At 43.8% G+C, this 26,519-nt stretch overlaps 2 protein-coding genes across 2 annotated transcripts; one reads left to right on the top strand and one right to left on the bottom strand.

Annotated features, from left to right (window-relative positions):
• Positions 1-1,751: 1,751 nt before the first annotated feature.
• Positions 1,752-19,127, bottom strand: UBR7 (ubiquitin protein ligase E3 component n-recognin 7). Its single transcript, XM_047795700.1, has 11 exons — positions 18,768-19,127; positions 15,168-15,301; positions 14,367-14,427; positions 13,546-13,641; positions 12,133-12,186; positions 11,818-11,923; positions 9,109-9,317; positions 8,783-8,932; positions 8,046-8,208; positions 6,814-6,875; positions 1,752-2,174 (listed from the first exon to the last, which is right to left on the bottom strand). Exons 1-11 carry the CDS (start codon positions 18,915-18,917, stop codon positions 2,082-2,084), a joined length of 1,278 nt encoding a protein of 425 aa, XP_047651656.1. The 5' UTR covers positions 18,918-19,127; the 3' UTR covers positions 1,752-2,081.
• On the top strand, positions 19,102-23,506 carry GON7 (GON7 subunit of KEOPS complex). The gene is made up of 2 exons (XM_047795701.1): positions 19,102-19,382; positions 23,235-23,506. The coding sequence occupies exons 1-2, from the start codon at positions 19,172-19,174 to the stop codon at positions 23,327-23,329; spliced, it is 306 nt and encodes a 101-aa protein (XP_047651657.1). The 5' UTR covers positions 19,102-19,171; the 3' UTR covers positions 23,330-23,506.
• The last annotated feature ends 3,013 nt before the right edge of the window (positions 23,507-26,519 follow it).

Below are 26,519 nucleotides of genomic sequence, written 5' to 3'. Positions count from 1 at the left end.
TACAATGCCAGAATTCCTTAAAAGCAACTAATATCATATTCTTGTTCTGCATAAAACATGCATTAATATCAACTGCCACATGTTGGCCAAAATCAGTCTCTACAAGAAGAGACGGTCCAATACAGTCAATAAGAAAACGAGTTGTGAACAACAGATTAAAAAAAAGAGGTTTCCTGGTTAATGTAAAGGAGCAGTACTTTCCTAAGACAAGCCCTTCGGCACCGGGTCCTCTGTTACTCTTCTGCACGGTAATGCATCGCCTCCCAGACAGGTCCTGACCTGTCCTAAGAAGCAAGGAACTTTCTGGGAGTTATGTCAAATGTCTGTGGAGATAGAAACCTTCAGGCCACAATGGTACACAACTAGCACCACCTTGCAGAGGGGTTCAAAAAATTCAAGAATCCTCAGACTTAGAACAGAGTTCCTAAGCCAGAATGTGAACCATTTCCAAGATGCCCTGGGCCTCTCGCCCTTCCTCCAAGGCCGGCTCAGGGCACACAAGCATCTCCTGTGGCCACGAGACCTGCCAGCTCCACACATCACTCTTCGTGAGCATCTTTAATTGGGAGGGTTGATGCAGAGAAACACGGGCTGTACCAGTTCTTTGAGGCCCTGACTTTCTGTAGGCCTAGTTCACCTCATCCAGGGGTCGGTGGGCACCTGCACGTGACTGCTGGGCACACAAAAAGTATTAATATACACTTGCGGCCCCAAGGCCTCAAATGCTTATAGTCACGGACCTCAAAGTGTGTGGTCTACGGTCAGGAAAGACCACTTTGCTCTAGAGGGAGAGAGCAACAGAGGGCTCTTCATTTACATCAAAAGGTGTTTTCCACATGGACTGATTTAAAGAGATTTCAAGCTACCTGGAAAGGCTTCCCCTCAAGTGTGGGGAGTTACACAACATCCTATGAGGTTCTTCCAAAGAAGGCCTCCCGGTCCCTAGGGACTCCGCTGTGGACAGGACCATTTATATACAGAAAGCTCATCACTTGCGCAGCCCAGGGCCTTGTCCGCCTCTCCCAAAGCAGGGCGCTCGCTGCCCTGCTTACCACAAGTAGGCTAAGCCATTATCTTTTTTCTTCAGTACAGATGTGAGGGGAAAAATACTAATTTGGGGGAGTTCTAATTACATTTTCTTAACAAAACACTATCAAAATAGGTCTGCTTTTAATATACGCTTATGAATATCCCTGATACTATAAAGAAACCCAGAGGACTTTATAAACAGCCCAGATTTCACAGGGTAGTACCTGGTCTATTTTCGAGGCAGCAGAGAAGAACTAGCACAGCGGCAATTTCCTGGAGGAAGCCCTGCGAGCACGACAGTACTGACGCCCTAATGTGAGTGCCAGTAGAGGGCGAATGAAATCTTCACTTCAAATTGTTTAGTAAAATTTGTAACAAAGGTTGGCTTGCTCAAACCCGCCATCAGCCAATCTCCTGGCCGGTGACAGCCATCGAGGCCAGAAAGCCATCAGTCCTGGCTCCTCAGGAGGGGAGGCCCGGAGGCAGCGAGCTCAGACACCCCTTCTGGGCCATGACGAACCTCGCTCGGGAAGCGGGGATGTGGCAGAAGGAGCAGACCGGGCTTGAGGAGGCTCTGACCCAAGGCACCGCGATCAGGGGGGCGCGGGGGTCTAGGGAGGGTGGAGCTGGAGGCAGGGAAGTGCAGGGCCCCGCAGAGCAGGTCCTGGAAGACGGCGGCTCTGTGGCGGAGCAGACACATTTGGGAGCTAAAGAACAAATCATCGGGAAAAAATAAACTAGTTTACTTTCTCAAAACCAAATCAAACATCTTAAAGTTACGAGCAAAGAACCCCGGCTAGACAGGGGTGGGGGCTGGACTCTGTGGAATGGGCTGCACTTAGCTGAGTCAGAAAGAAGAATGCTGGTTATGAAATCAGCACAAACACTGTGGCTACTGTTGTTAAGGAGAGTGAAGGAAGCTCGAGGCTGGAGGAGGAGGCCTCTCCAGGGAGAGACGGAGAGAGGACCAAAGGTGAAATACGCCTCTTTTTATTCCTGGGCCAGTAAGTGGCATCTTCATTGGCCTGGATGAGAAGGTGCCTTGCTCCCCTCTAGCTGCAATAATACTGCATCCCATCCACTCTTCTTCTCTTTTTTGACTGAAATTCTTCAAAGAACTGCTGGATGTCTTCTCTCTTAACCACCTATTGATGGAAAGTGAAGATTCAGGAAACGAACCACATTACAGAACAGCAATAACTGGTTGTAACATGCACAATCAAGCCCAACAATATTGCTGACGAGGATGAGTTTAATGGGTAATTAATGATCCTATCTCCATTGCCTAGACCAGCTCTTCCAGGCCCACAGAGACGGCACCTTGGGGCCAAGCCGGGTTCCACCACCACCTCACCATTAAGTGAGAAAAGCAGCAGGCACCTGACAGGATCATTTGAAGAGCAGCTGAGACGGACTGCCTATAAAAGGCTGCCTGGCACAGAGGACGTTCTGAGTACAAGCCGAACAGAAAAGCGGTAAAGCCAGCACGAAAACTGCGGGACCTCAAGGGCTCCCGAGGCCACTGCTCTCCCTCATGACACAGCTGTCTTGGGAATGACCTTCAGCTCCGCAGAAGCAAAGTCTGCTTTTTGTGAGATTCATGCTTTCTCCTTCACCGAAAAAAAAGGAACCCCCAAATTCTTCCCTCTTCCAGAGCCCCAAATTAAAGATGTTTACTATATAAACATAAAAATAATTGGCAAAAACCACAGAAGCATAATTCTCTGTAAATGAAATAACCATGTTATACATTAAAAATGAGAAATTTGGGAGTTCCTGTTGTGGCGCAGTGGTTAACAAATCCAATTGGGAACCATGAGGTTGCGGGTTCAACCCCTGGCCTTGCTCAGTGGGTTAAGGATCTGGCGTTGCCGTGAGCTGTGGTGTAGGTCGCAGATGCAGCTCGGATCCTGAGTTGCTGTGGCTCTTGTGTAGGCCAGTGGCTACAGCTCCGATTAGACCCCTAGCCTGGGAACCTCCATATGCCACTGGAGCAGCTCAAGAAAAGGCAAAAAGATTTTAAAAAAAAAGAGAGAGAGAGAGAAATTTATCCTATATTTTACTGGAAAAAAAGGATTACAGCATCATGCAAAAGTGTTCATGATATCAGCAAAACAAAATATCCAAAATACGAAAACAAGATGAAATGGAAATTTGGATAAAAAAGTAAATGAGGGAGTTCCTGTTGTGGCTCAGTGGTAATGAGCCTGACTAGTATCCATGAGGACACAGGTTCCATCCTTGTCCTTGCTCAGTGGGTTAAGGATCCGGTGTTGCCGTGAACTGTGGTGTAGGTTGCAGACGTGGTTCGGATCTGGCGTTGCTGTGGCTGGGGTCTAGGCCAGCGGCTCCTAGCCTGGACCCCTAGCCTGGAATTTGATCCCTAGCCTGGAAACCTCCGTATGCCGCAGGTGCGGCCCTAAAAAGCAACAAAAAAAGTAAATGAGCATGAGCCCTGCTTGGCCCAAGAGTGAGTCTGTACCAGGACTGACAGGTCTGTTAATCTGGTTTTTCATGACAAAGGTAACACATTCTTATTTTTACGAAGGAATAAAGGTGGGACGGAGAGAGAAAGGGAAAGAGAAAAAGAAAGCATTGGAATGCAGTGAGCAATGGGGAGAAAGCGAAGAAGTAAGAAAGGACAAACACTTGCATGTAGTGAAACCCTCCCACCTTGAATAACTGGGGGGACGGCGGGGTGAGAGGCGGGACAGACTAAGCTCCAGACGAAGGAGCTTCGAGTTCTGTCAGGGCCCTACCCGACTGGGAGCCGATACACCAGTTTCACAGGCACCAAGAATAAGCAGGGGGGCAACGAGAGAGGAGGTAGAACCCCCCCCCCCCGACACCCGAGTCAGGCTGGAGATGGCCAGCCCCCTCCAAGGTAACTGCGCGCACAGGCTTGGAAACGTCCCCTTATAAATGCCAATGCCCAGGATCCTTGGGGCTGCCATGTGCAGGCTCTGTCCCTAGACTGGATCACAAGCATTAAAACCCTGAAAGGCAATAAAAGGAAATCTTTCCCCAGCAAGGACACAGTAGGAGGGTGTCGGGAGACATGTCTCTACAATTTTTCTTAGCCTCTTTGCTTCTCTTGTCTCTGTTAAAAACTCCGTCTTGTCCTGCTTTACCTTGACCCCATCTTCCTGCTTGAAGAACAGTCGCAGTGCTGGCGAATGACTGAAGCTTAAGGACAAAGACCTAAAGACGTAAGTTATTCATGTGGTCAGCTGAATGAGGACATAACACGTTGGTCTGGGCGGGCCGGGGGGCCTGTGCAGATAGGCATGGTACGTCCTCTTAAGAATAAGAGGAGGATGAGCCTCATGGCCCCAAGGGGTCTATGAGGGGTCTTTAGCAGGATATGCATTAGCAAGGAGAACCAAGGTGCAAACCTAGGCACGCCGTCTGCAGCAGCACCATGGTGATTCTCTAGATGCTATATGTAGATAGCTGACGCCAAGCTTCCTCAATGCCAATGATGGTTAAATGCCTAAAGGGCAGAATAAAAGCTTGACCAGCTACCAACTAAGTGACTTTTAAAATAATTAAAAAAAAAAACAAAAACAAATCCTACCCCTATAGCCCCTTCCTCACTTAATCCTAAAGAGCACAATAAAAGCAGTGTAGTTTCTTGAGGCAGCACTCTTGGTCCCTGAGACCTTGAGTTCCCCAGTTCCCACCTTTGATGAAGAGAAATAGAGACATTTCTTGTTTTATGTTAACTTTTTTCTTAAGTTTCACAGCACCCATTCTTCAGCCCTCACCCGCTGAGCTGGTCTCGGCAGGAGGGGATCTAAAAGCACACAACCACAGCGTGTAATTTTTAGGACAACCACAGCCATGAAAAGAAAAGCCTTGTTTGACATCTGTGTTTGGAGGATAGAAAAGTATTTTAGAAGAAAACTCCATCATGAACGTATGAGTAGTAAAGGGCTACAAAGTATTTTTAAATTCATCCGGAAAAATTTATTTTATTTTTTGGCCACACTTGAGGCATGTACAAGTTCCCAGGCTAGGGATCAAACCTGAGCCACTGCAGCGACCAGAGCCACTGCAGTGACAATGCTGGAACCTTAACCTGCTGAGCCATCAGGGAACTCCCGGAAGACTATTTTAAACTCTACACACTGTAGAGTTAGTGTCATCTTTAAAAGTATACAAACCCTAGGAGTTACTGTTGTGGCTCAGTGGGTTAAGAACCTGACTAGTATCCATGAGGATGCAGGTTCAATCCCTGGCCTCACTCGGCCCCTAAAAAGGGGAAAAAAAAGTTTATATGGACTTGCCTAACCAACAAGATAAATGTTTTAACCTCCTTTACTCTCAACTATAGAACCCAAAATCACAGAAAAGGGACCTGGCTTTAATTTTTTTCTGCTTTGTCACTTTTCCTTCCTCCTCCGAGGATCCCTGCCTGAAGCCCAGGACCAGGGAATCAGCACGGCTGATCCAGGGGCCTCTCTGAGGCTCTGACCACCCTCCCCATATCCTGGGAGACAGCGCCATCCCTCATTCAGAGGATCGGGAAGGACTGCTGAGGTGGCTGGTCTTTCGGTGTTTCAGGACCCCTTACTGATTCCCTTCCCTCTGCCTGCATTATTGAGCTCTCAGTAATCTTTTCCATCAAAGAAAATAAACTATGGAAAACAGTATGAAGGTTCCTTAAAAAATTAAAAGCAGGAGCTCCTACCGTGGCTCAGTGAAAACGAATCTGACTAGGATCCATGAGGATGCAGGTTCAATCCCAGGCCTCACTCAGTGGGCTAACAATCCAGCATTGTGGTGAGCTGTGGTGTAGGTCACAGACACAGCTTCGATCTGGTGTTGCTGTGGCTGTGGTATAGGCTGGCAGCTGCAGCCACAGCTCCAATTCAACCCCTAGCCCGGGAACTTCCACTTGCTGCGGGTGCGGACCTAAAAAGCAAAAAACAAAACAAAACAAAACAAAAAACCAGAAACCTAAAAGCAGAACTACCACATGATCCAGCAATTCTACTTCTATCCAAGAAACCAAAAATACTAATTTACAAAGATGCATGCACGCCAGTTTTCACTGCAGCATTATTTACAACTGCCAAGATATGGAAGCAACCGAAGTGTCTGTCACCAGATGAATATTTAAAGATGTTGTTGTGCCCCCCACCCCCCCCACACCATGGAATATTGGTCATAAAAAAAGAATGAAACTCTGCCATTTGCAACAGTATGGATGGACCTAAAGGGTATTATTATGTCGGGTAAAGCAGGTCCGACAGAGAAAGACAGATTCTGTATGTTATCACTTATACGTCAAATCTAAAAAATAAAACAAATGACTATAACAAAACAGAAACAAACTCACAGACACAGAGATCAAACTAGCGGTTACCAGTTAGGAGAGGAAGGGGGAGAGACAAATTAGAGGTAAGGGATTAAGAGGCATAAACTACTTTGTGTAAAAAAAAATAAGCTACACGGATAGATTGTACAGCACCAGGAATATCGCCAATATTTTACAGTAACTTTAAATGGAGTATAATCTATAAAAATATTGTATCACTATGTTATACACCTAAAAATAATATAAACGCTATAAATTAACTACAATAAAAAAGAAGCTTTACTCAAAACATACAGTGCTATGATTAATATTCTTTTTTTTTTTTTTTTTGGCTCTGCCTGCAGCATGTGAAAGTTCCTGGGCCAGGGACCCAACCTGAGGCACAGCATCAACAACGCCGGCTCTTTAACCTGCTGTGCCACGAGGGAACTCCCTGATTAAAATTCTTTAACTCAACTTACTGTGCCTTCATCAGCAAATCTCTTGAGATAGTCTTTAAGTTCAGTCTTCAAGTCATTGTATTCTAAATCAAAACAACAAAAATGGACAAATTTTAGATAAGCTATTTGCATTTAGAAACAAAACATTTCTTGACCACAGACATTTGTGGGTGTTAATAATTTATATTTTTCTTTAAGTGAAATCTGCATAGAAATTTGTTCTCAATTTCTCTCAAATTCCTTTTTCACTTAAAAACCCTCAAAAAACAAAAATACCCTCACTCCCAAAAAGATTAGGAATTTTTAAAAAGGTTCCCCATCTCTCTGGACTAGTGCCTGAAATACCTTGGACTTGTCAAAATTAAGTTTTAAAATTTATGTGACAGTTTATATTACATAGCAGGCACCTTGAGGGCTACAAAAATCTTTAAGATGCAGCCTCCATCCTTGAAAAACTTTTAGTCTAATAAAGGCAAAATGAAAGTAATCAAATAGTTACAAGACGGAAATAATCAATGTCAAAAAAGGGGCACGAAGGTGGTGGCATCCGAGCAGAAGCTGGCTATGATGGAAATCACTGGGCAAGCGGGGCGGGGGGCGGGGGGGGGGAACCATGTAAAAGCCTACAATTAAGGGTTTGAGAGTATCTTCCCCTCTAGTGGTTTCCTGTGAACCAGTGACACATCCTGGAGAACTGTCAAAAAGATGGCACATGCTGTGCTCCAAAAATGACCTGTTATGTTCAATGAAAATTATTTCAATGGGTGGAAAAAGAAATTGATTTCCTATTATTCTTTACTCATACATCTAGCCTTAATCAAAACAGCATGTAGAGTTTCTCAAGCATATAATTATTCTAGCACATAACCTTGATTCAATGGTAATAGCAGCTAAATACCCAGCAACATTACAATCAAGCCAAGTGTAGGTGAGGCTGACTATACAATTCCAAGTTTGTTTGTTTACTTTGCTTTTTAGGGCTGCATCTGAGGCATACGGAGGTTCCCCTGCTAGGGGTCTAATCAGAGCTGTAGCCACCTGCCTACGCCACAGTCACAGCAACGCCAGATCCTACACCACAGCTCATGGCAACACCGGATCCTTAACCTACCGAGCGAGGCCAGGGGTCGAACCCACAACCTCATGGTTCCTAGTTGCATTTGTTTCCACTGCGCTACGACAGGAACTCCTACATAATTGTTTTAACAGTGAAGGAAACTTCATGAATTTTCATAAGCAAACAGTACAGTTACCACAAATAAGTTCCACTTGCTGGACTCTGTTCATGCTGTTAAGAGTGTCCATTAAAGGGTCCCTCCTGTCAGCTGCCTGGTCAACCTTGCCTTTGTTTTCATAAGCCAGAACTGTGTCATATTCATCTGTCAGGAACAGGACATCTAGGTCGCCATACATTTTCTTTAAAAAATAAAACCAGGATCCCATTAGAATTATGTATCAGTCTCTGAAAGTCAACCTCATGAGAATCACTAAAAATTGATTTAATTCTTTTCAGTTAATATCTAGAAAAACCCAAGTCTTTTAGCACAGAACTGCTTGAATGATTCATTATTCTTACCGAAATCTCTTTCAGAAATCCCCAAATTTCCCAGTAGATGTTGTATGATCTAAGAGATCTTTATTTAAAAACCAATAACTTTCTATAACTTTTAAGCAATTTGTGTTTCCAAGCAATTCTGCGATATAAAAAAGATCAGCTGTTTTCCATTGAAATGAAGATAAGTAAAAAGTACAGCATAATTCTTAATTTCTTCCAAAGCACTCAGGCTGCAAATACTGTTTCATGAATTTGCTTAATAAAAAAGAATTAAGAAGTTCTTAATAAAATAAAATAATATAAATAAGTTCTTAATAAAGAATTAATAAGTTCTCTATATTGTAATATCAATGTCATAAATATACTTTTCAGGTGTTCTTATTTTACACATCAGTCCACAAAACACACTAATATTGAACTTGATCAGCTACTTACCGTACAATCATTGCAGGTACACAACTTGCTACGCCAGTTCACGGGCCAATAGGTGGCAGTGTCTTTCTTTATAAACTGCTTAGCTTTAAACTCCTGAAGTTTGCAGCCAGACTGTGATTCTGTGTTGAGATGTTGATTCTTAAATGCTGTCTGAAATTAAATTAAGTTTGGAAGTGTTTTTTAAACTATCATAGTTTCCATAGTTTAGATTTTGTCAAAGGATTTCTTTAGGCAAAGGGTACAACTGAGATCCAAAGCTGCAGGGGTTACAGAATTCATTTTGCTTAAGTTTTATCTCTTTCATAGCTCAGGATTTCGTATGTTACCTGGAGGTCAGATTCAGAACTAGAGCTGGTGCACGGTTCGTTCGTCGGCCCTGCTTTCAGTGCCCTCACAGCCGCCTGTCCATGTTCGGAAACATCCTCTTTAAGGGCACCATCTTGATGAGCCCCGTTTTCAGGCTGGAGAGCTTCCTGATCTCCTACTCCATCAACATTCAATACCAACCCATCCTCTTCCGCAGTTCCTTTGGTTACTGCAGGTTCAATGAAACACACACACACACATCCACAGACCTATTAGACAATAAAATCACTTAGTCTAATTAAAAAATACTTCAGAACCTGGAAAAGGAGAAAGTCAACCTTAATCTCTGGAATAATGAGAAAGGAAATAACACCTTTTTAGGTTATACCTGCCTAATCCAAAGTGTCAAATAACTGAACACATTGTTTAAAAATATTAATCACTACTTAAATACAAATACTTCATATTTACATAGAAAGGAAAACAGCATAAATACTAAAGACAGAGGGATACCTCAAGCAACAAGAGACAGTAGAAAAAGATTTAACTGCAAACATAGGTGGAAGGGTAATTTTGCTAAAACAGCAGCTTTTCTTAATGAGAGGAGAAAATCAGAAAGGATGGGTATAGGAGCTCCTGTCGTGGCTCAGCAGTAACGATCCCAACTATCCATGAGGACTCGGGTTCGATCCCTGGCCTCACTCAGTGGGTTAAGGATCCAGCATTGCCGTCAGTTGCAGTATAGGTTGCAGGCACGCCTCGGATCCCTCATTGCTGTGGCTGTGATGTAGGCTGGCAGCTGTAGCTCCGATTCAACCCTAGCCTGGGACCTTCCATATGCCGCAGATGCAGCCCTAAAAAGGTAGAAAGAAAGAAAGGAAGGAAGGAAGGAAGGAAGAAAGAAAGAAAGGAAGGAAGGAAGGAAGGAAGGAAGGAAGGAAGGAAGGAAGGAAGGAAGGAAGGAAGGAAGGAAGGAAGAAAGAAAGAAAGAAAGAAAGAAAGAAAGAAAGGAAGGAAGGAAGGAAGGAAGAAAGAAAGAAAGAAAGAAAGAGGAAGAAAGAAAGAAGAAGAAAGAAACAAAGAAAGAAAGAAAGAAAGGAGGGAGGGAGGGAGGGAAGGAAGGAAGGAAAGAAGGAAAGAAGGAAAGAAAGAAGGGAGGGAGGGAGGGAAGGAAGGAAGGGTATAGAGAGAGAAATATTGCAAACAAGAGAAATGATAAGGGAACTCACAGTGCATGATGGCATTTCACTTTAATAGGAATGAAGCCATCTGCTGACAGGGAAGGAAATGAAGGCGGGGCAGAGGGGAACATTAAGAAAACCCAAGGAAAGAGAAATAGATTCAGGTCCAGCAGTGAGATGTCACTGGAAAGGGTATGAACAGAAAGATGGAGCACCCCGTTTAAGAACTCTGGAACAAATCAAAAACGTAGGATGCTTCTCGTGGTTTGTACGGTGAAGTGTTTCCTAAAGGTGAGAAGGGCAAGAATTAGGAGGCCAGAGCAGCCACTATCTGTACACGCCACTTTAAAAATACACACACACAGTATCGATAAAATGAAAGAGTTAATGCCTCAAGACCATTCATTCCTGATTAGTTGTTTTGGGCCAACTTCTTAGAGTAAAATAAAAGCACTAGATGATAAACTGTACCACCACCCCCTTCCCAACCAACAGCATGTCTTACATTTAAGAAAAACTTACGATGCTCCCATTGCGGCTTAGCAAGTTAAGAACCCAACATAGGAGAGTTCCGTGGTGGCACATTGGAAACGAATCCGACTAGGACCCATGAGGACGTGGGTTCGATCCCTGGCCTCACTTAGTGGGTTAAGGATCCGGCGTTGCCATGGGTTGTGGTGTAGGTAGCAGACATGGTTCAGATCTGGCATTGCTGTGGCTGTGGTAATAGGTTGGCAGCTGTAGCTCCAATTCAACCCCTAGCCTGGTAACTTCCACATGCTGTGAGTGTAGCCATAAAAAGAAAAGAAAAATAAAAGGGACCCAACATAGTGTCCATGAGGATTCGTGTTCGATCCCTGGCCTTGCTGAGCGGGTTAAGGATCCGGCGTTGCTGCAAGCTGCAGCACAGGTCACAGATGCGGCTCGATCTGGTGTTGCTGTGGCTGTGACATGGGCCTGCAGCTGCAGCTCTGATTTGACCCATAGCCCAGAAACTTCCACATGCTGCAGGTATAGCTATTGAAAAGAAAGAAAAGAAAAACAAAATCCCATTCAAAACTGCCTCTTCCATTTCGTCTATGGTCTCAGCTATACTCTGCATCATGCCATTTAAAGACAGATTTGCTCTTGGTAGTTTACCAGTCAATCTATATAAGCACCTTGTGGAGAAGGAACAGATCTTGTACTTTTTTCTATACTTCAGAGTCCAGTTAAAAACAGTTGCTAAAGGAGTTCCCTTCGTGGCTCAGTGGTTAACGAACCCAACTAGTATCCATGAGGACTTGCGTTTGATCCCTGGCCTTGCCATGAGCTGTGATGTAGGTTGCAGATGCGGCTTGGATCTGGTGTGGCTGTGGCTGTGGGCTGTGGCGTAGGCCGGCAGCTACAGCTCTGATTCGAGCCCTAGCCTGGGAACCCCCCTATGCCATGGGTGTGGTCCTAAAAAACAGACAAAAGGACAAAAAAAAAGTTGCTAAAAATTCTGTACTGGTCATACAATTTCACAAGCACCAGTTAGTGGCACACCAACTCCACAGAGACACCTACCGGCCAGCTGCGCAGCATAAGCCCACAAGAATGAACAGCGTTTCATGCAAGCCTGGCACACCATCTCCTGGAAGTCCCCGCTCTCAGGGGGGGCGGCACCAAGATGCTGTTAACACAGAAAACCAATGATCTTCCTTGTGACACCAAGAGGTCCAAAAAGCTCATTATTTTATGAAATACTGCAATGGTACACTAATCTTTACAGTATATTTTTACAAGAGTAACCGTTATGTAAAACAGAATACAATTCCAAAAGACAAGACCTTTTTTCTTTCTGTAAAGACAATGGCTTTGAAAGGAAGACGCTCTCCTTACCCTTCCATGGAACCAGTCTTCACAGACTACACACTGGATCATCTCATCGGGAATCTAACACAGAAAAGCAGTTCATTTGTTATCGATAACGGCCAATTTCTGGGACACAATACATCTGGCTCACATTAGAATTAGCTATTCAATAATTCTCTTACCAATTCTGTGAGACCACTATCCACATGCCAGAGGTCAAGGGGACAGGGAGAAAGGGCAACTCAGGAGCCCCAAGAAGTTCGCCGGTGTCACAGAAGGATTACATTGAGATAAGCGCTTTCTGAGCAATTATCACAGCTTTCCTATCAGTTCCTTGCTATCTGATTCTCACAAAACTTTATACATAAGTAATATATTCTCATCTCATACATACATACACCCAGGCTCAGGGAGGTAATGTGAACCGATCACTGTAAAATATAAGAACTGGGCTTTTCACACACCATTCGGCCAAGCAACCGCAAAGTCAATGTTACAATCTCTTGACAATCTGGACAGCAACAGTTCTTGGACTTAAATAAATTAATGAAATGCTGGACCTAGGAAAATTATATACTGACTGGCGCAGACTACTTTTAGAATGATTTTCCTTTTATTCCCAGGCTTCCATATTCTACTGATTTAATATTCTAATATTGTCCCATTCTTTCCACATTATGGCTTCTTAAAGGGGGGAAAAAAAGCATAAGCACATAAAGCAGTTTTAGTCTTCCTTCTGTCTTGATCAATTTAGTCACATCTTATTTTTTGTCTTTTTTTTTTTTTAACTTTTTAGGGCTGCACTCGCAGCGTATGAAGGTTCCCAGCTAGGGGTCTAATCGGAGCTACAGCTGCTGGCCTACACCACAGCCACAGCAACGCAGGATCTGAGGCGTATATGCGACCTACACCACAGTTCATGGCAACACCGGATTCTTAACCCACTGAGCAAGGCCAGGGGTCGAACCCGAAACCTCATGGTTCCTTGTCAGATTCGTTTCTACTGCACCACAATGGGAAGTCCTGAGCAATTCTTTTTTTAGTTTTGTGTATACTTATAATTGAAAATTTTAAGAGGAACCAATTTGTACATCTTATTTTTTCCTTCCTCCCAGGGAATGTGAGAAGTTGAAGGTCATTTTTTAGAATGTGTTCGGGGGAATGGAGCAGACAGGCAGGCAAAGAGAGAGAGGAAGGGCAAAAGTTCTGGTCTTGAGAAAGTCCTGTCCAATAGTTCATTCTCACGATGAAGAATGAGAAGAAGGGCTGGTATCTGAAGAAGTTATAGCTCCAGCCCCGACTCATAAGAAGGGATAAATCTAGAATTCTTCACAATCCCCAAATCCCCCCCTGAAGAGCTAGAGGCCCAGATATGAGAAGAGGCTGAGAAGTGAAGGCTAAAGATGACACGGTTCCAGAGCTAACTTCCAGGCCTCTTACCTCATCCTCAGGATCAGGATAAGGTCTCTTGCAAATGCAGTACAATCCAAAAAAGTTGTCATTGTACTTATTGCTAGAATTTATCTTTGCTTTATCCTGAAAGATATTAATTTCAACATATAATACATTCTAATTTTAACTAGAATTTCAAGCATCATAAAATTTATTCATTTAGTAAATGTGTGCTTTAATATCTCTCCCCCCACAAACTGGTCTTTAACTTTCAAAGGACAAAGAAAAAAAAATTCATTCCTATTAAAGAGATGCATTTTCCAGGATACAGGGAAAAAAATAAAATTTATTTTCTATATTTTCTTTGTAGCAATCGGGGAAAAACAAGTCATAAATATTAATTATCAACCTATATAAATTGACATTGGCTGAGAATTTCAAAATATTTCTTAAAATCCCCAGCTGTGATATTTTCTTTTACTTCTATTACTTCAGTGAAAGTTATTGTATAAGCACAGTTTTTATTAAGAAATTTAAAAAAATTCCTGAGTGCACATAACCTGTGCTCATTATTAGTAAGTTTTATTTATTCAGTTTGATTTAAAAGCCTTAAAGCATAAGCCTAATCATGCTTTAGAACATTCCCCCCAAAACCTTCCATGTTAATTAGAATCTATGCTGCAGGCTCTTTACACGTTACTTAGTTTTCCAACAAGTAAAAAATGAGATACAGCCTAATAGTGATTTGCCCATTTGCAAAGAATAAGCATAAGAATTCCCTCTTTGGAAAATATTTGTTTTTTATCCACTTGGACAAATATCAGTCTCAGCTACTTTTCATGCATTTATAGTTTTCAGTGCTTACTTACAGGAAATAATTTGCATTCCAAATTTTTAAACTTGCTGTTTCCACAATCACAACGAAAATTTCTGAAACAAGGAAGACACAATTTCAGTTGTTTTTCTTTTAAATCTGATGACTTACTCTATAAATTCATATCACACCCTCTTCCCTTTCAACTTGCTTCTAAGATCTAATTAGTGGCCTTGGTTATTGTTCACGTATCCAATCCAGAATTTCTCCAAACACATGACAATAAAAGATTTAATAATTCTAGAAATTAACACGCGTAGACAAATATCTGTATCACACACACATGCATAATGGCAGAATAGCATGAATATGAATAGTTTGAGTTTGCACTATTCTATTTTAAAAGGTCCTTTGGAAAAACTATTTTCTCCAACTATAGTACATAAAAGTTACATTAAATTTTGCCAGTGCACAACCACTTCGATGAAAAAACAAGATTAAGAAAAAATATGCAACTGTGAAAGAATCTAAACATTTAAAAAGTATTCAGGGCAGGGGGAGTGAGATCGACTGGGAGTTTGGGGTTAGTAGATGCAAACTATTGCACTGGGAGTGGATAACCAGTGCGGTCCTGCTGTACAGCACAAGGAACTATATCCAATCACTTGGGATGGAACATGATGGAGAATAATGTGAGAAAAAGGAGGTGTGTATATATACATATATATATATATATGTGTGTGTATAACTGGGTCACTTTACCATACAGCAGAAATCGGCACAACACTAAATCAACTATCATAAAAAAAATGTTAATAAAAATAAAAAAAGCATTCAGCGCCAATCTCTGTTTTACCTTTTTGTGTATAGCTCAAATAGTTTATGACTTCCATGACATTCATAACTGCAAGCTAGGCAAATTCCTGCTGGTTCTTCTCCCTCTGGGGTGCAAGTACTACAGGCATACAGTGCTTGTCTCTTTACTGAGCCCTAAAAGACAGCCCCAAAATGGAAAAAGAGAGAGAATAAATTGATGAGATAAGCCTAATACCCATACTATGATCTGAGAAATTTTTGCAATCAGATTATCTGTGGTCAAGATCTTCCTGTAAAAATCACTGGGACTAAAAAAAAGCTTATACAACAGAGTACCAAACACTGTTGCACATTTCATATACTAGTGTGTGTTTCTGTATAATTTTTTCTTAAAGCGATAGAACTTTAAGGTTTTTAGTCAGCTGTGAATTAGCTAGTCTGCTTAATCACTTTAATACGTGAAAATGTATGATAATGGGAGTTCCTGTTGTGGCTCAGTGGGTTAAGAACCCAACTAGTATCCATGAGGATGCAGGTTTGACCCCTGACCTCACTCGGTGGGTTAAGGATCCAGCATTGCTTCAAGATGCAGTGTAGGTTGCAGATGGGGCTCCAATCCCGTGTCTCTACGGCTGTGACGCAGGCTGGCAGCTGCAGCTCTGATTTGACCCCCAGCCTGGGAACTTCCATATGCCGCAAGTGTGGCCCTAGAAAGAAAAAAAAAGAAAATGTAGGAGAATGTGTGTCAGTTTATATAAGTAATAACCATACTTTAATTTTGGAAAATGCTTGTGATTCCACCAAAGAGAAAATCAATGCATTAAAGAATCCCTTCAGAGTTCCCATCGTGGCTCGGTGGTTAACAAATCTGACTAGGAGCCATGAGGTTGCAGGTTTGGTCCCTGGCCTAGCTCAGTGGGTTAAGGATCCGGCATTGCCATGAGCTGTGGTGTAGGTCCGCAGACGCGGCTCGGATGTGGTATTGCTGTGGCTCTGGTGTAAGCTGGTGGCTACAGCTCCGATTAGACCCCTAGCCTGGGAACCTCCATGTGCTGCGGGAGCGGCCCTAGAAAAGGCAAAAAAATACAAAAAAAAATCCCTTTGATTCTTAGGATGTATGCTGAAGTATTTAGAAGTGTAGTGTCACGGTCTGCAACTTATTTTCAAGTGGTTCAGAAAGAAAAAAAAGGAAAAAGAATTTACAATGAAAGGGGGAAGGGTAAACAAATGTGGGAAAATGTTGAAAAGTGAATATATATAAAGGTACACAAGTGTTCACAGTATTATTTTTTCAACTTATCTGTAGACTTAAAATGCTATGAAATAAAAACCTGAGAGAAAAACAAGTGCAACTTTTAGAAATCCTGATAATGGTCACCCTCTTCTGGGAAGGAAGGAGAGGGACTCATGGAAGCTTCCGGGATGCCAGGAATACTCTATTTCCTGATCTGGATGGTACGTATGTGCGTGTGTTTTTGTTTTTGCTTTCCCAAGATTTATACAAGGTTTGTGCAATTTTCCACATGCTCCACTACAATTAAAAAAATATTTTTTGGAGTTTCCGTCGTGGCGCAGTGGTTAACGAATCCGACTAGGAACCATGAGGTTGCGGGTTCGGTCCCTGCCCCTGCTCAGTGGGTTAACAATCTGGCGTTGCCGTGAGCTGTGGTGTAGGTTGCAGACGCGGCTCGGATCGCACGTTGCTGTGGCTCTGGCGTAGGCCGGCGGCTACAGCTCTGATTCAACCCCTAGCCTGGGAACCTCCATATGTCGCAGAAGCGGCCCAAAGAAATAGCAAAAAATATATATATATATATATATTTTTTAAGGAGTTCCTGTTGTGGCACAGTGGTTAACAAATCTGACTAGGAACCCTGAGGTTGAACGTTCAATCCCTGGCCTTGTTCAGTGGGTTAAGGATCCAGTGGTGCCATAAGCTGTGGTGTAGTTTGCAGAAAAGGATCAGATATGATGTTGCTGTGGCTATGGTGTAGGCCGGCAGCTACAACTCCAATTAGACCCCTAGCCTGGGAACCTCCATATGCCGTGGGTGTGGCCCTAAAAAAACAAACAAAAAAGTGTTTTTTAAGGAAGTCTGTTTTAAAACCTAACTATATTTCAAAAAATAACTTATGCACAGACTTAAAAAAAAAAAAAAAAAGGGAAAGCACAGGAGTTCCCACAGTGGCGCAGCAGCAACGAACCCAACGAGGTTGTGGGTTTGATCCCTGGCCTTGCTCAGTGGTTTAAGTATCCGGCTTTGCCATGAGCTGTGGTGTAGGTCACAGATGTGGCCTGGATCCCGCGTTGCTGTGGCTATGGCATAGGCCAGCAGCTGTAGCTCAGATTGTACTCCTAGCCTGGGAACCTCCAGCGGTCCCTCCCTAAAACGCAAAAAACAAATGAACAAAAGCACAGAGAAGTTGTTTCGGGGGTGACCAAAGGTTTTAGAATACCAGCCAACATTAAATACATCTGATACCAGGTGTATTAAAAAAAGCCCTACCCAGTAGTTCCTGTCATGGCTCAGTGGTTAACGAATCCGACTAGGAACCATGAGGTTACGGGTTCGATCCCTGGCCTTGCTCAGTGGGTTAAGGATCCCACGTTGCTGTGGCTCTGGTGTAGGTCAGCAGCTGCAGCTCCGATTCGACCCCTAGCTTGGGAACCTCCATATGCTGTGGGAGCGGCCCAAGAAATGGCAAAAAGAAAAAAAGAAAAAGAAGAAAAAAAAAACCCTAACCATTCTGCAGTGTAAATTCAACTGGTCAACGATGACAACTGGTATTATGATCTCAGTCCACACCACACAATGACCCTAAGTCTCTCTCCTCACCCTCCAACGTTCCGCTCCACACGCCCCCCCCCCAAGGAACCTTCCTCCTACCAATTCTCACCTCTTATTAGTTTTCTTCTACCCACCTTTCTCCATTTTTGTACCTAGAATATAGGATGAGTCACCCAACACTACATCACACCCCCTCAAAGCCTTGTTCACAACATCTTCCAAGTGCTCGCTCTCCTCCCCTCCCCCCCCCCTTCGCCAGAGCCACCAGCTGTTCGGGTTCCGGTCTATCTTCCTGGGTAGCAGACTGCACAGAGACATGGTACTTGCTTCCTCTCGCCAAAAAACCAGATAGCACTTGTCAAACTAAATTGCAGAGGACCAGCTGTCCAAGTGCCCAGCCCACATGGGGAGATTTTCAGATCCAGAGATCTCTCCTTTATCTCTGCTTTGACTCCCACCTGGTTCCTAATAAATACTAAGGATGGGAAAATTAGGGACAAAGATGTCTGGATTTGAGAGGACACGAGGATGGTTTCGTGAAAAACACCCGGGGCACCGAGAAGAGACGGGAGAGGAAGGAAAGGCTGCTCCAGGGTCAAAGCCTAGAGATCCTGGGGGGTCGGAGGAAAACCGAGGGACGAAGGGGGCCCTGCAGGACACAAGCAGAGGAAGGGGGCTCACGAGACTAAGGGTAAAAGGGCGGCTGGGCCTGGGATGGGGAAGCCTATGACAAACAGTGACCCCGGACCACCACGGAGGTGCCGGCCTCGGCAGGCGGGAAGAGGGAAGGTAAGTCCGGGGAAGAGAAGGTCCAGGGGAGCCGGGGGAGGTAAGGCCCGGCCGCGCGCCCACCTGCGAGTAGGAGCACTTCTCGGAGTCGCTGCCGCCAAGTACGGCGCACGCCTCATTCTCCAGCTCCTCGTCCTCCTCAAGTACATCGACCAACGATACCACGGGCTCCAGCTCCGACTGCCGCCCCGCGGTCCCCTCGGCTCCAGCCATCCTCAACTGTCACCCGGACCGCCGCTCAGCCCCGGCGGAGGCGGGAAAAGCGGGCGCGAGGGGCGGGGCCGGAGGAGGCGGGGCCGGGGTGCCTGGAACCAATCCCAAAGACGCCGAGAGAAGGAAGGGGGAGGAGCGACTTCCGACAAACGGAAGTTACTCCTCTTCCTTCTCCCGCCTGCGCCCGCGCTGGGCTGGTTTCCGCTTCCGGGTGGTGTATCCCTGTGGCGCGTTCTTGAAGCTCAGCGGTCGCCATGGAGCTGTTGGGAGAGTACGTCGGGCAGGACGGGCAGCGGCAGCGGCTACGAGTGCCCTGTGAGGCGCCAGGCAATGCCGACCATTTCCAGGGCTTGCTGTCGGGCGTGGCTCGGATGAAGGAGCTGGTGGCCGAGCTCTTCGGTTCCCCGGTACAGGGGGAAGCGCAGGACCGGGTGGCGGCGGCGGCTCCAGAAGAGGCCTTGGACGGTGAGCTCTGGGATGGTGCTGGAGCGACCGGAGGGAGGGCAGGGGCGCCCCGGGAAAAATCTCAGGGAGCCCGTGTAAAACAGCAGACTGGAGAAAACTGGAGGAAGAAGGATTCCTACTAAAAATTGTTAGCACCTTCCGCCAACTCTAGGCCTAACCTGGGCTCACCTAGCAGGGCTGTTTTCACGACTCTTTTCATTTATATCACACACACACACACGCACACACAAAACCAAAGAAAAGCGGGCCGAACCCCTTCTGCTCTGTGCCAATCATTGGACTGAGCTCTGAAGAAAGAATGAGGGTGAATGCGGCTTAGTTCCTGTCGTTGCGGAATTTTGATGAGTGATTAAACAAGTAAACGCACTCATTAAAGAGTGGAAAGATGACCCTAGGGTCCTCTATAACTATTCGAACCTAGAGAACCCAGGAAGACCTAATAGTGGGCATGTCTGGCTTTTAAGCTGGGTGTTGAAGGATGAAAAGGAATTCTCCCAGCTGTGAAATTACGTTTGGAAGACTGCGGTCCGTCGCAGAATAGGAGCGAGTTCCTAAGATTGGAAGAGATTTCGGATAAACAGGTGTTTACTCTCAGGGACTCCTTTCCTTTCCCGGTTTTGTAGGTGCAGTTTGAAAGTGGAAACGGGAGATTTAACTGCATTAGTTTTGGGGGGGGAGTTGTTTTAAGTCTTGTCTTGAATAGGTAGTTACATTTTGATTGCCTTAAGCTTAAGAACCTAAGCATTAAATATTGGAATCAGGACTTAACTCCTCTGTACAGGCTCTTAAACTAATAATGTGAAGGAACCAATTCAGAATATTACACAAACTTCGGACAATGGATTGTTTCCGTGAGAGTGAAGTCCTGTTTCTTGACTCCAAAAGTTCCTCTTTAATCAGTTGCAAATTTTATCGTTGGAATAAGGACAGGTATAGGTAGAGCCATTGGGGAAAAAAAAAAAAGTGGGAGTTCTCATCATGGCTCAGTGGAAAGGAATCTGACTGATATCCATGAGGACGCAGGTTCCATCCCTGGCCTCGCTCAGTGGGTTAAGGATCCGGAGTTGCTCTGAGCTATGGTGTAGGTTGCAGACGTGACTCAGATCTGGCATTGCTGAATTGCTGTGGTGTAGGCCAGTGGCTATAGCTCCAATTCAACACCTAGCCCGGGAACCTCCATATGCCTCAGGTGCGGCCCTAAAAAGACCAAAAAAAAAAAAAATGGAGTTTATCTTTATCTTGGATGAATTCTTTCTTTTTTCTCTTCTCTTCTCTTCTCTTCTCTTTTCTTTCACGGCCACATCTGCAGCATAGGGAGGTTCCCAGACTAGGGCTCAAACTGGAGCTACAGTTGCCGGCCTACGCTACAGCAACTCCGGATCGGAGCCATATCTGCAACCCACACCACAGCTCACAGCAACACTGGATTCCCAACCCACTGAGTGAGGCCAGGGATCAAACCCACATTCTCATGGATATTAGTCGGATTCTTTTCTGCTGCACTGCACCGGGAGCTCCTGTTGTATGAATTATATCTTAATTAGCAATACAAAATTTTCAGAAATAACAATTATGAAAGAAAAGTGGTAGAATGCAACACTAAAAAGGCAAATAGTGATCATTTTGTAACGTCTAGAAATATCGAGGCACTGTGTGGTGCACTTGGAACTAACGGTGTTATAGGTCAGTTATACTTCAATGAAAAATAAAATCCTCATGTTGATGAAAAAAGACAGTCAGTTACCAAATACGCAGAAGACTTGAATAGACAGTTCTCTAAATAAGATAAACAAATGGCAAATAAGCACATGAAAAGACGCTCAACATCATTGGCTTTCAAGGAAAGGCAAATCAAATCACAATGAGGTTCCATGTCATGTCCACTAGGAAGGCTGTAATCAGAAAGAACACTAACAGATGTTAGCTAGGATATGAAGAAATTAGAGCCCTCATGTGTTGCTGGTGGAAATGCAAAATAGTGTACCTTCTTTGGAAAGCCGTTTGAAGTTAAAGTTATCATATGATCCAGCAATTCTAGGGATTCTTTTTTTTTTTTTTTGTCTTTTTGCTATTTCATGGGCCGCTCTCGAGGCATATGGAGGTTCCCAGGCTAGGGGTCTAATCAGAGCCGTAGCTGCCAGCCTACGCCACAGCCACAGCAACGCAGGATCCGAGCCGCATCTGCGACCTACACCACAGCTCACGGCAACGCCGGATCGTTAACCCACTGAGCAAGGGCAGGGATCGAACCCGCAACCTCATGGTTCCTAGTCGAATTCGTTGACCACTGCGCCACGACGGGAACTCCCAATTCTAGGGATTCTTAATTCCATCCCTAGTTCTCCCAAGAGAACTGAAAACATGTTCCCATAAAAACAAATGCACAAATGTTCATAAGCAGCATTATTCATAATAACTAAAAAGTGGAAATAAGACAAATTACAGCAGATATTGTCAGAACATTGTAAATCAACTATACTTTGATGAAAAATTTTAAAAAAACACACAAATGTCCATCTACTCAAGTGGAGAAACAATATGTATATCCATACAATGGAATATTATTTAGCAACAAAAAGGAGTGAAGTACTGATAAATGTTACACTTCATGAATGAACTTTGAAAACATGGTAAGTGAAAGCAGACAGACACAAAAGCCCATGTATTTTGTGATTCATTCACATTAAATGTTAAGAATAGGCAAATCTAAGAGTTGGGAGATGATTCCAGTAGGTTAGTGGCTGCCAAAGGCTGAGGGGAATGGGAAATGACTGCTAATTGGTGTAAGATTTCTTTGGGGTTGATGAAAAGTGTTCTAGAATTAGTGGTGATGGTTGGACAGCCTAGTGAATATCTAAATCAGTAAACTACACTTTTTTTTGGGGGGGGGGGGGGGGGCCCACCTGTGGCATACGAAAGTTTCCAGGCTGAGGATAGGATCTGAGCTGCAGCTACAACATACACGGCAGCTGCGGCAGTGCCAGATCTGTAGCCCACTGTATGTGCTTCTGCAGCCACATGAGCTGCTATATTCAGATCCTTAATTCACTGTGCCACACACAGCAGGAACTCCCGCTGTGAATTTTAGGAGTTCCTGTTGTGGCTTAGCGGTAACAAACCCGACTAATATCCATGAGGATGGGGGTTCGATCTCCAGCCTCCCTCAGTGGGTTTAAGGATTTGGCGTTGCCTCAAGCTGTGGCGTAGGTCGCAGACATGGCTCCAATCTGGCATGGCTGTGGCTGTGGCATAGGCCGGCAGCTGTAGCTATGATTCAACCCCTAGCCTGGAAATTTCCGTATGTTTCACCTGTGGCCCTAAAAAGAAACTGTAAAAATAAAAGTGAATTTTATGGTATATGAATTGCATCTCTAAAAACTGTAATAGGGAGTTCCTGTCATGGTGCAGTGGTTAACGAATCCGACTAGGAACCATGAGGATGAGGGTTCGATCCCTGCCCTTGCTCAGTGGGTTAAGGATCTGGCATTGCCATGAGCTGTGGTGTAGGTTGCAGACGAGGCTCAGATCCCATGTTGCTATGACTCTGGTGTAGGCCGGTGGCTACAGCTCTGATTCGACCCCTAGCCTGGGAACCTCCATATGCCGCGAGAGCGGCCCAAGAAATGGCAAAAAGACAAACAAAACAAAACAAACAAAAAAACCAAAACTGTAATAGAAAAGAAAGGTTCTAAATGCCAAAATTCCTAAGTCTTTAAGCACGCATATTTCCTATTTGATATATGCATTGTTTTATTAATCCCTAAAGTGAAGTGGTCTCATCAACTGTTTTAGCTATCTATATTTATTTCAACCACTGAACGTATTGTCATACAACAATGTTTATTTTAAAAGGTGATGATGAAGATGATGCAGAAGATGAAAATAACATTGATAACAGAACTAACTCAGATGGACCAACTGCAAAACGGCCAAAACCACCATCTTAACAGTGGCTTTTACGAAATTTAAAGACTGCCACTGTCTTATCACATACTGACATTTAAGGAAGACTTATGTTCTAACGTGGAAAGCATTCACTTTGTTCCCCTGGAACTGTTTTGTCAAAGGAGAAACCCTTCTTCTGTTCCCAATGAAGAAAAATATAATAAATGTTTAGAAATGAATCTCTCTTCTTGATTAAGAAGTAAGTTTCAGACCATGGAAATAAAATAGACACTTAATAAGGTATAAAATGCTAGGTTGGCAACTGAATTCTTATTGAATTGTGTCATGTCTACCTCTTTTTAGCTTCTTTTATAAAAAGTACATGTTACAGTTCATGGACAATAACATGTCAAAGAATGATGAGCAAGTGGCAAGAACTGGGTATTTAAAAATGACAGTAGGAGTTCCCATCATGGTGCAGCCGAAACAAATCCGACTAGGAACCATGAGGTTTCAAGTTGGATCCCTGGCCTCGCTTAGTGGGTTAAGGATCCGGCATTACCATGAGCTGTGGTGTAGGTCGCAGACGTGGCCCGGATCCAACGCTACTCTGGCTGTGGTGTAGGCCAGCAACTGTAGCTCTAATTCGACCCCTGGCCTGGGAACCTCCATATGCCGTGCGTGCAGCCCTAAAGAGAGAGGAGAAAAAAAAAATGGCAGTAGAAGGTAAATGGGAATAGAGAGAAATACTGAAGAGAAAGGAGAGCCCTTGAGAGAAACCCAAGGAAACTTTGAATCCACACTCACACTCAGTTTACAGACATCTGGAGACAATACTACTCAGTGGATATGTCTATTCACCTTGTACCTTAAGAGAGTCAAATGGGCTGGGCTTCTCTGCGGTGATGTGCTAATAAGTAAACACAAATAGAGGTCTTTTAAGCAACCAGTGCTATGACTTAGATATCTCCTCTTATCCTGCTGCCAAATTTTTATTTTGCTTAACAAAGGACTAACAAATCCTTTAAATATATATATGTGGGGGAGCTGTATTCTTTTTCTGCTTGGCAGTGGGACTAAGGCATTTTTTATTTACTGTGCATGTTTCCTGATTCATTCAGATAATTAAACTGCAAAGAAACCAAGTAGCATGTACCTGTTGAAACACAAGTAGTCATAGAATTTTAGAGTTGGAAGTAACCTTACAGATTATATGATCTATTTTGGAGGTGATTTGAATCTTAGGTGCTTGCCCTGAGTTACAGAACTTATTGGTGGAACTGGGTTATACACATAGCCCTTATTTATTTTTTTGGCCACCCCCCTGGCATGTGGAAGTTCCTGGGCCAAGGATCAAACCTACACCACAGCAGCAACCCTAGCCACTGCAGTGACAAACACTGGATCCTTAACCTCTGCACCACAAGAGTACTCCACATAATCTTTAAAGATTACTGTAGTACTTTCCTGTTACACATTCTGAAATCTATAGCTTACAAAGTACATGCTATTAAGGAAACTGAATTTCCCAGGCAAGGGCCTAGGAACTCCATATGCCATGGGGCATCAGAAAAAAAAAAAAAAAAAAAAAAAAAAAAAAAACTAAACAGACCAACCAATTAGAGAAAGCTTTTATTTATCTTTTTCTAGCTATATCCATGGCATATGAAATTTCCCAAGCCAGGGATCAAATCCGAGCCGCAGATGCGAGCCACGCTGGATCCTTAACTGGCTGCACCACAGCAAGAACTGCCAGAGAAAATTTTTAGGTGGTCAGAAAGTACCTTGTTTGTTTAGTTTGTGATAATGTCTCTAATGTTGGGAAATTCAGCTCAGTTACTCACAATAATCTTTTATCTTTTTTTTTTGTCTTTTTTTTGCCATTTCTAGGGCCACTCTTGTGGCACATGGAGGTTCCCAGGCTAGGGGTTGAATCGGAGCTGTAGCTGCTGGCCTGCACCAGAACCACAGCAACGCAGGATCTGAGCCACATCTGCAACCCACACCACAGCTCACGGCAATGCCGGGTCCTTAACCCACTGAGCAAGGCCAGGGATCGAACCCGCAGCCATTCCTAGTTGGATTCGTTAACCATGATGGGAACTCCCAGTAATCTTTTATCTTTATACAGTCCTTAAAAAAAAACTTAACCTGTATACAAATGAACCTATCAAAAAAAAAAAAAAAGAGTTACCATCATGGCTCAGTCAGTGTTAACGAACCCAACTAGTATCCATGAGGTCAGGGGTTCAATCCCTGGCCTCGCTCAGTAGGTTGAGGATTTGGCGTTGCTGTGAGCCATGGTGTAGGTTGCAGACGTAGCTTGGATCTGGTGTGACTGTGGCTATGGCATAGACCAGCAGCTACAGCTCCACTAGCTGTAGACTGGGACCCCTAGGCTGAGAACTTCCATATGCCTGGGGTGCAGCCCTTAAAAAAACAACAACAAAAACCAAATAAACTTATCTACAAAACAGAACAGACTCACAGATATGGAGAACAGACTTGTGGTTGCCTAGGGGGATGGGGAAAAGAGTGGGAAGGACTAGGAATTTGGGGTTAGTAGATGCAAACTATTACATAGAGTAGATAAGCAATGAGATCCTACTGTATAGCACGGGAAACTATATCCAGTCTCTTGGGATAGAACATGATGGAAGACAATACAAGAAAGGGGGAGTTCCCATCATGGCTCAGCGGTAATGAATCTGACTAGTATCCATGAGAATGCAGGTTCGATCCCTGGCCTTGCTCACTGGGTTAAGGATCCGACGTTGCCGTGAGCTGTAGTTTGCAGATGTGACTTGGATCTGGCGTTGCTGTAGCTGTGGTGTAGGCCAGGAGCTGCAGCTTCGATTTGACCCCTAGCCTGGGAACCTCCATGTGCCGTGTGTGTGACAGAAAGAAAAGACAGGAAAAAAAAAATTACTGCAGTAAGATGCATACATAGACATCCTGAAAATCTAGGCTTTTTAACTCAATTGTTGATCACTGTGTTATGATAGAATAATTACAAGAAATTCTTGTTTGAACTTAACTCTGGTTGGTAGCTGAGCAGAGTTCAAAACTGTTATAGTTTTATAATTTTTTAACTGATAGTTACAAACAAAATTAACGTGTTTGGGGAAATAGACTATAATCATGTATAAATATAGCATCTTGTATATTTAAGTATATAGTAAGATTAGAGTATAAAATTATAGAAGTTGGAGAATATTTGTACAATAACACTTTCATAAGCAAGATTTTTAG

The sequence above is a fragment of the Phacochoerus africanus genome, chromosome 9 (assembly GCF_016906955.1).
Source record: "Phacochoerus africanus isolate WHEZ1 chromosome 9, ROS_Pafr_v1, whole genome shotgun sequence".
Lineage (NCBI taxonomy): Eukaryota > Metazoa > Chordata > Mammalia > Artiodactyla > Suidae > Phacochoerus > Phacochoerus africanus.
This window is presented reverse-complemented; position numbering and strand designations above follow the sequence as displayed.